At 39.6% G+C, this 15,841-nt stretch overlaps 1 protein-coding gene across 2 annotated transcripts; it reads right to left on the bottom strand.

The window, feature by feature from the left end:
- Nucleotides 1-6: 6 nt before the first annotated feature.
- On the bottom strand, nt 7-12,886 carry ifih1 (interferon induced with helicase C domain 1). Of its 2 annotated transcripts, none has more exons than XM_083922263.1 (16): nt 12,412-12,886; nt 11,477-11,648; nt 11,301-11,390; nt 10,304-10,369; nt 7,770-7,984; nt 7,021-7,231; nt 5,809-6,026; nt 5,134-5,235; nt 4,909-5,032; nt 4,573-4,788; nt 2,177-2,433; nt 1,929-2,078; nt 1,623-1,784; nt 1,345-1,535; nt 1,107-1,200; nt 7-865 (listed from the first exon to the last, which is right to left on the bottom strand). In XM_083922263.1, the coding sequence occupies exons 1-16, from the start codon at nt 12,844-12,846 to the stop codon at nt 671-673; spliced, it is 2,898 nt and encodes a 965-aa protein (XP_083778389.1). In that variant the 5' UTR covers nt 12,847-12,886; the 3' UTR covers nt 7-670. The 2 variants fall into 2 exon arrangements, with proteins under 2 accessions (XP_083778389.1, XP_083778388.1); XM_083922262.1 differs by having other exon boundaries at nt 10,304-10,384.
- Between the last annotated feature and the right edge of the window lie 2,955 nt (nt 12,887-15,841).

Consider the following 15,841-nt stretch of genomic DNA (forward strand, 5'->3'; position numbering starts at 1 on the left):
AGTTAGGAACATTTTTTATTGTAAAGTTGATTCATTATTGAACATACATGTAATTAAAAAAAAGGAATGCCACTGAAATTTCATGTGACCCCCTTAATGTAATGACAATAAAGCTACTCGAACTTACTTGAAGTCAGATAATGAACATGCTTTTATCAATCATATAACAGGTGTATGAGGAAACCTAAAAAAATATAATTCTAAAAATAGCTGTGACTGTCTCAACAGTTGGATTTCATGGAAAATCACCAGCAGCACCTGTTTGGCTGCATGCGTGTTGACAGGTGGGCTCTGAGGGGCTATCACAGGCTCAGTGGCTCCAATCTCATGAGACCAGAGGAAAATCATTTGTATCAGTGATGCACACTTAACACGTTGCATGATTGTAACAGGTAAACTCCACATATATCACCCAACACCACGGACAACCCCCAATATTTTGACAATCTTACACATTTCAGAAATAAACCCTTTTTCCCGATAAAATGATACCATACACGCTTTGCAGCACAAGTGTGATCTACCACCATCAGCGACTCCAGTTATCGTAACACTCAAAGGAAGCGTTGCAAGTGATGGATTCAGTAATTCATGTAGTGTAAGCCAAAGATAAGAATACAATAGAAATCCATGCTTTTTGTGAGTATAAGTGAGTCTAAGCAGTAGTGATTTATTCGGTGTCTTCCTCCTCAGAGCTCTCTGCCAGCTGGCTCGCATTAGCGTAGTCAAAGGCAGGAAACTTGATGGGGAGCTCACTCCACTTGGTGCATTTGCTGATCTTCTTTCCGTTGTAGGTCACCACAAAGTTTTTCACATGGAGGCAGGGGCAATCGATCCCTCGGAAGAGCATCATAGAACCCCATCTCTGCAACAGGAAGACACAAAAGGGATGGTATGGTAGTATGTCTTTTTTACCCTAAAACTGCAGATCAAAAAATAATTACATATGGCAGTCATAGCCTTAAATAAAAAGATATGGAGTCATCTGGTTGTAGTTTGTGATTCTCTGACTCGTTCGCTCCCATTTAAAAAAAAATAACCCAACTTATTTAAGTGTGGAAAGCAAAACAAGAAAGAAAAAATACATGTTTTTCGGAATTCCTTACCTGCCCGCAGTCTTTGCATGCTATGAAGTAATTGGTCTCATAATCTAGAAGTCGCTCTTGGAGAGTAGTGTTTTCTGTCTTATTGAAAAGTTTACTGCGGAGAAAACAAGAAAGGAGTGTTCGATTTCGAACAAATTCGCTATGCATGCAGCATATAATTCATCCTCAAAGCAATCTGTAAGTGCAACTGTGGCATATAGTTTACACATCGTAGAATGATGTAAAAGTGGACTTGTACCCGAACTCTTGTGTAACGTTGACTCTGTGCATGTTTTCGATGATTTCGATGTCCTCGCCTGTGCAGACGTGTTTGCTGCATCTTCGGCAGCTGAACTTCACTTCGCACTTGTCGTACTGCATTTTTTTCTGTTTCTTCTTTTTATTTCTCACCCTTTCCTCCAATATAGCCTGGACCTGAAACTCGAATATCTGATGAAAGAAGAAAAAGACACTGCAGAGAACAATCTAACACGGCAACGTGGGCTTCATTTTAAGAAAAGCTTGAAGTGAACGTACCCGTTTGTCGTACTCCTCTTGATCCAAGGCTGTGATTTTGTCAATGGCTTTATTCATCATGTCGATACGGAACTCGTTGACACTCTCCTTCTCGGCCACTCCAGAGTTCTTCACATCGACCAGAGTGTAACTGCTGTCTTCAGCTCTTCCTCTGCCTTTAGCCTGCCAAAGGTATGATAGAGTCAACGGTAAGCCACTTTACCATTTTACTGCATGTATAATGGTACCTATATTACTGCACGTAGAAGTGACAATCGTTAACACACACTGCAGGTCATTACTTATTTGACAACTGACATCACTGACCTGAATCATAGCAATCTCATTGGTCACGAGGCCGTATCGGATAACAAAATTGCATTCTGCTATGTCCAAACCTTCCTCTGCCACGGTGGTAGCAATCAGCAAGTTGACCTCACCATCGCGGAATTTGGTCAACACGTCCCTTTGCTCTGCCTGATTAACACATATTCGTATCAGGAAGTGTGAATTGGATTTCAAGTGCGTATGATGCTAGAGGCAAATGTGCTGCATTTTGTGTAACGCGCACTCACAGGGGTCATTGGTTTGACAATGCTCTGGTCTCCTCCTCCGATCATATGTGAGGCTTTCACTCCGATGTCAGCAAACTTGGGGTTTTCCTGAATCCACTGACTCAGAGCAATGGTGCTGCGACGTGTCTTGGTGAAAATGATTCCTCTGGCGTCCTCCCTGCTGCTGAACTCCTGCAGAATTTTACTTTTTAGCTTCAACAGGCTGTCGTTTTCATACTCTGGATTCTCTGCGAGCCTCTGCAGCTCTTCCTTGTGCTCTGCAAGACATAGATTTCAAAGAATTTTGGTCAATTAATTGTGGCCTTTTTGAGGATAAAAGGAACAGTTTAACATCCATCCAGCTACTGTTGATTCAGGATGCCATTATCGGCGGCGTTAACAGAGCTAGCAGTGCCAACAACAGCAACAGTGTGGCGTGATTAGCTAAGCGGTGGGACATGAACATACACTCACATACACGTGTGGCTGGACCGGGCTACCAAAATAAAATAAATGTTAAATTTGTGTTAAACTTATGTTCTGAAATATAAGTTGTTCTGTTATAACCATGGCAACCAGCAGAGACTTCCCATGAATGACTTACCCATGAATCCACGAGTGTCATGGTCTTAGATTTTGGTTTAGTTTGTTTCTTGTTTTATTGTAAAAAATCACTCTCCTGTTGTGTCATGAATTTTACTTCCCATTTTTATGTTTTCCTGTCTGTTTTCCTCCGCAGCTTTCTTTTAGTTGTTTTTTTTGTTCCTTGTGTATCTTGCTGTTTAGTTCCTTTTCAGCCTGTTTAGTTTTTTTTATCTGTTTTGCATTCTTTGCCTGTAGCCCTACTTGTCTTCCCTTTAGGAATGGAACGAAGCATCACAAGACACTTAAAAATCCATTTAAAATGGTTGAGTTGAAAAAATGAATAGTGAAGCCCATTTTAAGCAGTCTAAAACGTTTCAATACCTTCTTGACAGTATTTCTCTTATATCCGCATCTGCTGTCCTATTTTACCGAGAAATACTGTCCATCAAAACGTCTGACGCTGCTGCCTGCTAGCAGCAGAGCAGGTCCATTAGAATCAACGTCTGTACGGAAGCCCCAGTGGGGCGCGTTGCCAGTCTGAACCTACAGTTTTACTTTTAATCTATAAACAAATGTTTACATTTTTCATTGTGCAATTACATACAGTTTGTCAAAATAAAATTAACATAGCCCAAATGAAACAATAAAATTACATTTTTTGGAGGAAAATGTATTGTTTAGATCAAAGCAATTCTTACCTTTCTGGCATGTCTCACAGCGCTTCCCTCCAAAGTCCCACCCTCTTCCCCCTGCCTGACCTCTGATGCTCCCTCCTCCCTGACACGTGCGGTGAGACTGCAATGCTGCGTTCAAGTGCCAAGTCCGAAGTTTCGGACTTCCAGCTAAGCAATGTGCACTGGAATGATTGTCAAAGTGGAACCTCCTGCTATCGAATTTGAGGGATATCGACCCACCCCAAATTCGCCATTAGGAGGTTGACTGGATTTCAATGCACTTTGCCTAGTTAAAGATACTTTGGACTTCCCATGGCACTGGAACGCAGCATGAGCAGCCCCAGTGAAATGGAGCGACTGATCACAGCCAGGAAGCTCAACAAATAATTTTATTCAGACTGAATAAAATCATTGAACAGACTTTAAACAGAAATATATGAGAATTGAACATCTTTGAGTTTTAACACCTGGTGAATATATTTGACATTTTAATGTGCTGTACACTTATTAGGGGCATTTTAAGATTTCAAAAGCAAAGCTTTAATCGATTAATTGATAAAATATTAAATGGATTATCAATAGAATAATAATCCTTAGTGGTAGCCCTAAAGAGAAAATATATATTTTTTTAGATTTTAATCAAAGGGATCTTTTCATACCGTGGACTCATGTCCTTGTCTTGTTATCCAATCAGTGTGTCCCTCTGTTGTTGTTGTTCCTGATTTTTATAATCCCAGTGCTCAGCCTGTGTTTTCCCTCCGTGCTTTGGATTGAATTACTTATTTTTTGGAAGCAAACACTTTCTCCTTTCGTTTTCATGTCCTGCCTGTACGGTTTCTGCATTTAGGTCCACCTGCCAGCTTCAATCGTGACAACGTACTGGTTTTAAACTTTGGTGTTGTAGTCTATAAATTAAACAAATGAGCTCATTAGTGGAGGTGCTGGTTACTGGATTTTGTTACATTTTGCCTGAACCAGGCAAGCTGTTTCCCAATGTTTCCAGTCCCTATGCTACGCTAAGCTAACCAGCACCTAGCCTTATACTGTATGTCTGAGTGAAATCTATCTACAAGGACAAATAAGTTTAATTACCAAAATCTCTAACTACTGAGCTAAAATGCTACAACACATAACGGTATTAACAAGTCACCACAATACCTTTAAACAAATTGAAGAGAAATCTCTCAGTATCTGTAATTACAATGGGCTGCTCTTCATCTGGTGTTGTTTTTTTCTTTATCTCCTCGTCGTGGTATTTGATCAGGAAACTGAAGGCATCACGCATACGAATGGTGTTGCAGAGATTCAGGCCCTCGCTGTACTGTCGAAGGTGCTCCGCACAAACCAGCACTTTCTGATTTTCATCTGTTGCAGCTGAAATGGATTGAGACAAGCTGTTAGATCCAAGAAGCCAGATCGTTTGTTATCAAAAGCTGGACAAAGGTTTAGTATCTCTGAAGACGAGAATAAAAAAAACAAAAAACATGCGCTCACCTATTCGCTCTTTTTGAACCACCCACTGTTCATAATTCTGAGAGCCAAGGTCAGAGGTGGGGTTCAGCCCGGCATGGGTATGAATGGCATTCATGATGTTCTTGATCACATCACCAAAGGGATCCTGAAAAGGATACAAACACATCATACTGTTAATGGCCATTCCTTAGAGAGAAACTGTATCAAAAAGCCAGTGTCGGGCCATCTCCTGATGAACAAATGTACCTCTTTTCTGTCTTCAACAGATAGAAGGATTTTCCTTGGTTCCTTTTTGAAATCTCCAAGGTTCCTCGTCATGATTTTGGAAGCATCCAAGTTTGCACAGATCTATTAAAGAGACACTGGAATTTGTCAAAACCACACATCTCCATCTTAGGGATGCAAACTATTTCTACTAAATGTGTGCAATGTCAGACACAGAATTGAAGACAGAAGGCTGTTTTCTTTTGTGGCAGTAGGAAACTGTATGGCTGGTGTGTGTGGAGGGAAGGGTGGAACATTTGCACCAACTTGGCTGGATGACTATGGAAGAGAAGCTGGAGCAGGCTTTAGATGAGAACAAAATACATGAAAAATGTATAATAATTATTTATAAAAAAATAATAAAGAAGGTGCTGTATAAATAATGTGAAAGTATCAGTAAGTAACGGTGCCATTACAGGTGCAGAGATGCAGAGAGCGCGGATGCGGAAGATCTGACTGGGCTCTTAAAGAGAGGCGCTAAGATGGAGCACTTCAGACGGAGGGTGAATACAGGTATATGTAGACAGACAGTATGTATTTTGTGTTTTGAACATTTGAACTGCTATTACTGCATTAGATTGTAAGATGTTGCACGAATAGGGTAATATGTGCTTTTCTCTACATTGGTGTGGACAGGAAGAGGAGAAAAGTAGTTACGCGCAGTATGTGGGCCTCGGCTTTCTCCATTTTGGTGGCTCTTCCAACCCCCGGTGAGGCAGTCAGGCCCAGGATCTGAGGGAGGGGCACAGGCTCCTTTTGCTCCTTCATCAACTTTCTGTTCTTGTGCTTCTGCTTCAGGTAGCCCATCATTATGTGATTGTAGACTTCTCCTTTCTGAGTGTGGTGACACTCGTCTATTACGATCAGTGTCAAATCTACATGAAGAGAAGATGTGATAACCAGACATATAAAGAAATGTATTGGACAGTATGTGTAAAAAGCAACAAGGATTACAAGCAGAGAAATAAATGGTCAGTAAGTGTTTTCATGGATTATTTGGTGATTATTTGCTTTGTTAAAAGAATAACAGTTACATTGTTGCATCTCTCTCTTTTACTTTACCATCCAGGGACTACACTTTTCTTCACCAAGAAGTGCTATTTCTGTCATTTTGTTTGTGTTTCCTAAATAAAAAGAGGTGACTTTCACTCTCAGATTATAACACCACTCAGTAGGAGAGATCCTTCAACACAAACCGGCACATTTCGAGAAACCTGATGCAGCAGTTTAAGCCACACAATAACATGTGCTGGAAAACTTTAAAAATAGCTTCAACCCATTGCTTATTTTTGCATTTTACAAAAAGTGTCAAAGTAAGGTGAATTTGAATCATTCACATGTGCAAGTTTAACCAAAGTGATACAAATGTTTCCCTGGAGGAACAAAAAAGGAAATATTGAGGAGTGGCAGCTTGATGTACTGTGGGTGATAGAAGCTCTCATGTGAATTTGTTCAGCCACACACTGATGGCTTGAACAGACGTGTGGCCTGGAAGGCAGAAAAAAAAAGAAAAAGGACATGCTCTCAGGCGTTTCAACAAACAGCATATGTTCCACTGAGGTGGCTATTCCACCCTGGACTGGTGAGTGCCAACGAGAGTGAACAGCAGAGTCGGACGACTTTGACAAGATCCTGTCAGGTATCAACAGGGGAGATGTTATGAGTCCTCCGGGTGGTTTTCTATTCCAAAACATGTCTGTGGTTTTTAGCCTGGACAGATTTTAACTAGAGGGTTTAGGAAACCTTTTTTTTGTTTGTTTTTTAAATAGGAGTTGTGGCCTTATTTAAATGTCGAACACTGATTTGTTTTTTTTAAGGAAGCAAATGATTGTGATGGATTTCAATGAGCATCATATTGTCAAATCATACCGCTCAAGTTCACCCCTTCGTCCTCTCCTTTGTTAGACCTCTCCAAGAAATTCTCAAGGATCTGGGCTGTGCATATGATGACATCATTTTTCTTCACAATCTCTGTGAAAGAGATTTTGAGCTGGCAGTCTCCGCTGACTCTCTCCACTTTATATGCGTGCTTCAAAAAACGCAGGAATTCTGCATTATAATGCTGCTCGACAAGTGGGACCTGTAGGACCACAGAGCACATGCAAGTTAACTGTATATAATATATATATATATATATATATATATATATATATATATATGCATTGTTGCTGTTTCTGGTACTAATAATTTGAGGGTTTGTTCACAGTAACTGCTGTTATGAATTTGTTTAGAAGTTTAAGAATATGGTGGTCATTGTTTAATAACCACTCCCTTTTTCTGCAGACACATTCTGGTCTATCCAGTGTTAAACAATGAACCTGTATGACCAGTTCCAGTCACATAATCACTACTTCTCAAACTGGTTTAAAACTAAATAGTTTTATAGTTGGAAAACCTTTAATCCAAAAAGTGGAGCAGATCACATACATGCCTAAAGTATAGTACTAAAGTGCAGTGGAATATCTAAACCTTATGGCCTGTAATTTGTGGTGAACTGACCTACATGTGCAAATTGACTGAAAGAAAGAATGTTTTCTTTTCATTTGAAAAAGACATAAGTAGGTCAACACATTAGCGCAAAGACGTAAGTCAGGTATGCTAGATTTGGGTTGTTGTACCTTGTTCACCAGGACAACCACTTTCCCTCTACGTCCCACTGCCCTTCTGTGGTCCAGATGTTTTTTGGTAATATAAACGGCAACCCTGGTTTTACCACTTCCTGTCGGGAGGCATATGATAATGTTTTCCCCCTCCAAGGCAGGTTTAGCAACGTCCATCTGATAATCTCGAAGAACAATATCATTTTCTGCACCTCCGGCTCCTGCTTCTAGATCTGTAAATGCAGAGCAGAGGTTCAGACACACAAACTGTTCTTGACAATGTCAGCAATCGGCAATTACAGGCATTACCAGAAGGAAATGACTGAGCTTGTCATTGTTTGTGGTTTTGGTCCTGTGGTGGAATGTTTTCAAAAGCTGGTAGTAAAAAGGCATACAGCACTGTATGCTAGGGCTGGGCGATATGGCTAAAATCTCCTATTCTGATTAAGGTTATTTCATATGTCAATTATGGTATGTATCACAATATAGCATGTATTGACTGTGAATGCATATTTTGAATAAGCATTTCTGGCATTTCAATAAATAAATAGTCTATATGAAATAACCACATGGTATAGCCCAGTTTTGTTTACTCCTGTGTTAATTAAATACTAGACAAATAAAAAGTATAGTGTATTATATATAGAGTATTTTTTCATTTTACTAAATTAACAAAACGAGCAGACGATAAAACGATATAAAAAAATAAATACAATAGAGATTTTTATATTGCCCAGCCCTACTGTACGCATATGCACTGAATTAATGAAATATGATTTATTTTTCTACATATAATACATAAACATTGAGAATTCAGACCTTTATTGTTGGCCCACTGATTTAAAACCACAATAAACACTGCAGAGTTAGCATCAAACACTTTATAACACAAACATGAGCGCTGAGCGGAGCACCTATAAAACACCAGCGAGAGCCACTAATGACCATATTTGCTCAGTCCGAAACTGTGAAGTTCAAAGGAGTGTGTCAAAAGCAAGTCAGTTATGTGCAGCAGATGTCATTGTTACAGTCCAAATAAATATATGTAATCTGATTTTTTACAACACTATTACAAACCAAAAACTGGAAGTCACATTCAGAGTGGGATATGAGCCACTATAACTGCCTTAAATTTCTACAGTATTTTCCTTGCACAAGCTAACATCTGCATGTATTTATGATTCATTTAGATTTTCTGAAGCTGCTCGGGTGTTTCACTTGATTATGTCATTCCAGCAGTAAGGTTTGCCCTGTTCTTGAGATCTACTGTGGCAGCAGTTTGCCTTGTTTTCCTGCTTTGCAAGGACAGTGGACTGACTATGATCCACAGTCAGACTTTAGAGTGACTCATTTGCTCTGTCTAGGCTGGGGATAAAACATGACTAAGGCCCCATGCACAATGTGCTTGTACCCCCCCCTGCTACCTCCAACTCAAGGTCCTCTGTTCCCCCCAGTTATGAGTTCAAACCCCCGGAAAGCTTTTTTTCCCCCTAAGTGCAGACAGATTTTAATTTTCCCTCTCAGACTTGGTATGCCAGAGGTTAAAAGGCTGTTTCAATCAAATACATGGAAGTAAATATGGGTCTGTGCAGATGGAGAGATAGAGCTTCAACAACAAAAAGAAGTAAACAGTGGCCTATGTGAGTGCCCCCCCCCCCCTGGATTTTTACCAGCAGTTCTCATACTCTTAACTTATTAGAGCTGGAAAGTTGCCTAATAAGAACAGAAACCCCACAGGCTTGTTTTTCAGTTTGATTCTGGTCAGTGAAATTAATTTCAGAAGCGTCACAACTAATTTTGTGCATGCTACTCGTTTCTGTTGGTGGAACAGTCTTACATGTAATCCTTTCTGCCTAAAGCGTGCACTCTGACAAAACAGTCTGGCACTGCTCACATTAATGAGACAAACTGCACTGTGACCTCATATTAAGATAAATAAAAGACACTTTCTCCGTTTCTTTATATCATATAATTATTTCCACTGCCTCATTAGTCCGGAAGCCCACATGGGTTTATTAACTCTGAAGTAATAATTTATTACGCAAACACAGTGTCAGAAAGGCACTTTATACCATATGAGTGCAGTGTAGTGCAGTGGGTGATGATGGAGTAGCTTTGGAAATAATCAAACCAAATGAAGCACGGTATAAGCCTAGGGATGTAAAGGAAGGCCCCATTCTACACTGACTTGAATTAAACTTTTCCTTTACATTTCTTACAATGCAGCAATATATCATCAGCATGTGGTTTTCATTTAAAAGCGCCGCCTATGCTTTGTCCTCTTTGACCTCTATGTGGTTCATCATGGTACACACATGGAAAATATTCTCTGGTGTCGAGCGAGCTTGCAGATGTTCCACTCGCAATATGTTCCTAACACACTCCTCCTACCGTTAGGATGGGCATCCACGCGTACATCCAGCATACATTTTTGCGTTACATTGTTATGACTAGGTTTGCGTTTGTGGGACCAGAACCAAGCTTCTTAGATTACTACCATACTTTGAATACCTAAACAGTATCAAAGATGAGTGAGAGTGAATCAGTCCCACCTGGTTGTAAGGACTCCATGCTTCTTGACAGTTGGCCGGATTCAGTGCTCGCTCCTTCGTAAAGCTCTGAAGAGATATGAACTGAGGTATAAAAAATCAGAGTCCAGAAAGGAAGGAGATTAATCTTAGCCTTGTTCACTGTGTTGGGAGTACCAGTTGCTAAAGGGACAATTTAGCCACATTACAAAAGGGCACATTTCCCCACCCTAGGTGGTCTCTAGCCATGCAGATAGATCGCTGTGTGTGGCCCTAAAAGCGTTGATAAATTACATTTGAAAAATCCTTTTTAAGGAGCAATGTCCGAGTTACAGTAGGTACGGAAAGTATTCAGACACCCTTAAATTGTTAATTCTGTTAATTTAAAGCCATTTGCTAAAATCATTTCATCATCAAGTTGATGTTTTTCCTCATCAATGTACACACAGCACCTCATTTTGACAGAAAAACACAGAATTGTAGAATTCTTTGCAAATTTATTAAAATACAAAAACTGAAATATCTCATGGCCTTAAATATTCAGACCCTTTGCTGTGATACTTGTATATTTAACTCAGGTGCTGTCCATTTCTTCTGATCATACTTGAGATGGTTCTACACCTTTATTGGAGTCCGGTTTGATGGACTTAATTAGGAAAGGCACACACCTGTCTATATAACACCTTACAGCTCACAGTGCGTGTCAGAGCAAACTGTACTCATGATAATTCACAGACCCTAATATGGGCAGTTTGTTTGACTTCAGAAATAATTTTAATGAACGTGTCCCTCAATAAAATGAATATAATCTATGTGGACAGACCCCACAAAGGGTGAATGAGACAGTGTGTTTTGAGATTCATGCAAACTGGACCATAAACTTCTTACTGAACAGTATCGATGTCCAGATTCGGCTAATTGACTCAATATGTACCTAATCGGGACAGCAGTTAGTTGTTATCAATCATTGACATGTAAAGTATTTTTTCACTGATGGTTAAACAGAGGTGTTTTGTATGACCTGCTTCAGACTCTTCTGTGTAGCTGATGTCCATAAACTCTGGAGCTTCACCTCCTGTAGCTCCATCTGGAGGCAGTTTCTCATCTGAGCCTAATGAGAAATAAACAAGTCACATTTTGGCAGTTACTTTGATAACAATTCCACTTTGTGTTGGATGCAATGGATGTGTTAGTCACCTTTCTTGTCATATTCAGGTGACCCTCCTGTCAGCTCGTACAGGTACTGATGTTCAGTTTTACGCAGAATGTCGAGAAATTGAGAAAACCATCCTGTTCGACCTCTCACGATACTTCTCAGAAGTTCACGGGCTCCGCACCTGTTCCCATGGTTTGTTGATGCAGCTTTAATCTACAACATGGGCATAATAACTGGAGTAACTGAAGTGCATTGCTCTGTGAAATAGCTGAGTGCATTTGTCCGCCATCTTGTGGTCAGTGACCGCAAATACATAAACTGGGGCTTGGGATTTAGAGAGTTGAACTAGAAAAAGTACACACACTTAAGTTGTATTCAGCAGACTTAATGAGACATTATTTTGAGAAAAAAAACTCTCATTATAATACTTGAAGAATCTTTTTTCATCACATTGGCTGTATTGACATTGAATGCATACTGTGAGATGGTCATTATTCTCTTAGGTCAAGAGAATAAGTTGGGGGAGACCAGGGACAGCTGTAACACTTTTTGCAGTTTTCCCAATAGAGAATAGAGGCAATTCGATATATTATAAAATCAAACTTGTCAGCTACTTAAACAGTGTATTAAAGGGGTTTTATGAAATGTATACAGGTTGCAAAATATATTTAAATGCAGCCACTTCACTGTTACAACCCTGTTAACAATAACAATAACAAATGCCAGGTACTGTTGTAACATGTTGTCACAAAGCTGTCAAATTAGAATGCAAGAAAATGCTTCAACAATGTTCACAATATGCTACTATAACTTTAACTTATTTTTTACCTAAAAAATCAAATCATTCGCTGGTAACTGGGAGAGTGATTGTAATCACTTTAGCTTGTTTCTGATTGGAGATATTAAAAGAGTTACAACCGTCCCTGGTCTCCCCTACCAAATGAACAATTATCAGCAGTGACAACAGTGTACTTACAAGCTCAGCGTCCTCCTCAGTGATTAGGCCTTGAGAGAGACAGTGCATGCACACATCATCAGTCTTCATGTCCACCAGACTGGGAGAGAGTAACTGAATAAGTTTGACACAGTAATCATTTTCCGCCTCGACATCAGGTGTCGGGGGATCGACCTGCATGTATTCCGCTGCATGTCCACAACCTGAATTTACCAACGCGTCAACAAACTCCGTGAACCAGCCAGGGGCGTGTGGCTTCTGTATAACTGCGGAAATAAGCTGATCCGCGGCCGCATGATCACCATCGATCCTCGCCTTTTGCCTGATCTGCTCCTTTTGGTCTACTTGGATAACATGTAAATGATCCAGAACCCGATCCACCACAATACCCTCTCGCAGCCTCGGCCTATAGTCTTCAATGAGACGCTCTTTTACATCATCGTTATCAGAAGCCATTGTGACTCAGCTCACCTAACAATGACCACTGTATTCTGGCTCCTAGTTAACAACAACACTGTCTGCATAAAATGATGATTCACGGTATCAAGGAAACTAGAAAACACTTTCAGTTTCATTTCTCCCAAACTCTCAAGAATTAAACTGGCCACTAGGTGTCAGCATTGGAACATTATATGCAGGTAATAGGACGCAAGATGTCCTCAGCTGAGGGGCGTTACATTTGTGTATATTAATTTATTTATCTTTATATCAATAGATATATTTTAATAAAAGCATATTCCACTACATCTCATACTCTTTACTGCACTAGATTTATTTTATAACTTTCACATTCTGGTTAATCATACATAACATTATCATATTATATATAATACATTATGATGTATTGAATCAGATATGTAATACCTTTTTGATCCCTTAGTGGAATTAAGAAGCTGCCCAGCAGTGTATATAATAAGAATGAGCCCCATCATTACTGCAACATTCAAGTATGATGTACATAATAATGCAACAATAATTATAAACCAGTAGTATAATTGATATTATTCTGAAATGGGCCATTCTATAATGAGTATTTTTTTTTACTTCTGGTACTTTAAGTATATTTGTATTGCACTTTGAATTCAGGACTTTTACTTTTACTTACAGTTTTCTTTTTTTAATTGTGGCTTGTTAAAACCATTTGATTGCCTCCTACCTCACCCTCATGTTAACTTGATCTTATATTATTCCCAGCATACTGTGGCTCTGCAGCTTCTATCCCAATATGAGGGCTTATCACCCAGTGATTAAAAACACAGGGCCTTTAAGTACCAATGTTGAGTTATTTGTACTTGTGCATTTTTATTTTATGCAACATAACACAAGTAGAAATACTCCACAGAGAGGAATAATAAACTTCTTACTCCATTACATTTATCACTAGAAACTTTGCAGATGGAGACATACCTATAATACAAACTACAAACTCATGAAATGTGTCTTACAGTTACCTTATCAGTCATTTAAGATGCAAGACGCATTTGATACTTATTATAAGTATGTTTTTCTGCATATATGTATATTTTCTGATTGTGGTTTTACCACTAGGATCTCAATCCTCCTTTCACTGCTGCTTAGTAACTCCAGAGTTCAACAATCAAAAATATATTTGCCAGAATATTCTACACACAATGACCTCAAAGCTAATTATAAATAGATATTTCATTGATAATACTTACACATAGCCATGTGATATTCCCTTGCCTTCATATGATGATGGATTCTAGTGGTAGTGATTATTAGCATATGTTAGCATATGATCAGGAGCAAAGCTAACAGAAATTGTGGGCTCCCTGACTACAGCTCACCAACCAAAACTGCCAGTCAGCTCTACTGCTAACTGCTACCACCAATGAACTATGTACAATACAACAATCCCCTGGATCATTCACGTCATTAGTCTCTTTTATTTCGTACATAATTTAGAAGTAATGGCAGTATTTTCAGTATAAATACCCGGACTTAAAAAGAGAAACCACCAGTGACACAACTATAAGTGTGTTTTCATTTATTGCTCCCACAGCTTTAAAACAAACATATGTACTACTGTTTCGCTAAAGAGTTTCTCATATAATTTACTCAGTTAAAAAAACAAAACTTTTTTTACACCTTGCAATGTGATGTTTTTTATGTTCTAACAATTGTCTAACAACAATTTAACTTTAATGTACATTGCCAACAAAAACAGTACAGGGAAACGATATGCTTTGTCGATATTATAATAAGTAATACATGAATATGCTGACTTAGCATTTGGATTGGTTGTATAGGCACAAGATCCACTGTGGGGCCTGTTTATGCGCAAGTACTAACTTTCTATGTGCCCCCCCCCCCAAACAGACACTCTAAGTGCATCCTAAAAAGAGACAAATATGCTGACATCATTTTATATTGTAATGTGCTACTTTGGGCTCATAAGCAGTGCAAAACAGTAAATGTATAAATATAAAACACATGCACTGCCATGTAGAAATACCTACATCATACTTGTTTGTCAGAGGCCTAGCTCTCTAGCAGCAGAAAAATCCGCCTGTTATGATATCTGCCCGGACAAGCATGTATAATGTATTCTGTTGGCTTAACGTTGTACAGTAGGTGCACGTCAGTGACCACAGTAATAATGCACATTGTTCAAAGAAGAAAACTACAGCATACTTGATACTGTACTGTATATTGCAGTGCAATTTTCCATAACCCCTGAGTCACACTTCAGAGAAGATGGGCATACAACTGAGGATAAGAAAACTGTTCTCACACCTTACTAATAATGCTGTATTACACCAATAGCTGCAGAAAAGTTTGTAAAGTCTTCTCAAATGCAGGCCCTCTAAGTGGTAGTTTGTATATGTACTTTATCGCACACAGGCTTTGGACTCTAACAGGCTCGAACAGGACTGCTGAGTGTGTTCACGTGCCCAGTATCCCAGGGGAGGAAATTCCCCTCCTCGTGCTTTATGTACTCATACAGTACATGTTTGATGGCAAAGAGGACGCAGAGTAGCGCACAGCCCTTGCTTCAGCTCACATTGTTGCTTCCAAGTCTCAGGTTGCACTTGAAAACTGCCTGGAAAACTTGGTGACAGAGGTGGGCGGCCTTCAGCCAGCATTTACAATCTTAAGTTTACCCTTTTTACACTGTCTGGAGTATAGGGAGCTGAGTGATCTCTTGCGTTGCACTGTCTCTAGGGCCCCTTTGGCAGCGAGTGGTACAGTAGCTGCTCTCTGTTGACTTCAGGCCTGTCAAAAGAATTGATAGCTGGAAAAAAGGCATTTCACAATTCTATCAGTCAGTGGACACGAGCTCTCCTGGCAGAGTTTTTCCTGGAACCCCAGGTGTCTGTTATATACAGTGGGGTGCTTTCTGCACAGAAGAACTGCTAGGATTGCGGTCCACCTATCCTGCGTGGTGCTGCTGTCACCCACATTTTCTGGTGGACCAGGAAGGACTTTG

Source organism: Echiichthys vipera (assembly GCF_963691815.1).
Source record: "Echiichthys vipera genome assembly, chromosome: 10".
Classification (NCBI taxonomy): Eukaryota; Metazoa; Chordata; class Actinopteri; order Perciformes; family Trachinidae; genus Echiichthys; species Echiichthys vipera.

Excerpts from the sequence above, each read along its gene's own strand:
- ifih1 (XM_083922262.1), bottom strand. The coding sequence starts at position 12,846 with ATGGCTTCTGATAACGATGATGTAAAAGAGCGTCTCATTGAAGACTAT. Across the intron at positions 10,385-11,300 it reads CACAGAAGAGTCTGAAGCAG|TTCATATCTCTTCAGAGCTT; the intron begins GTCATACAAAAC and ends TTTATACCTCAG. Across the intron at positions 866-1,106 it reads CATGCAAAGACTGCGGGCAG|AGATGGGGTTCTATGATGCT; the intron begins GTAAGGAATTCC and ends TTCCTGTTGCAG.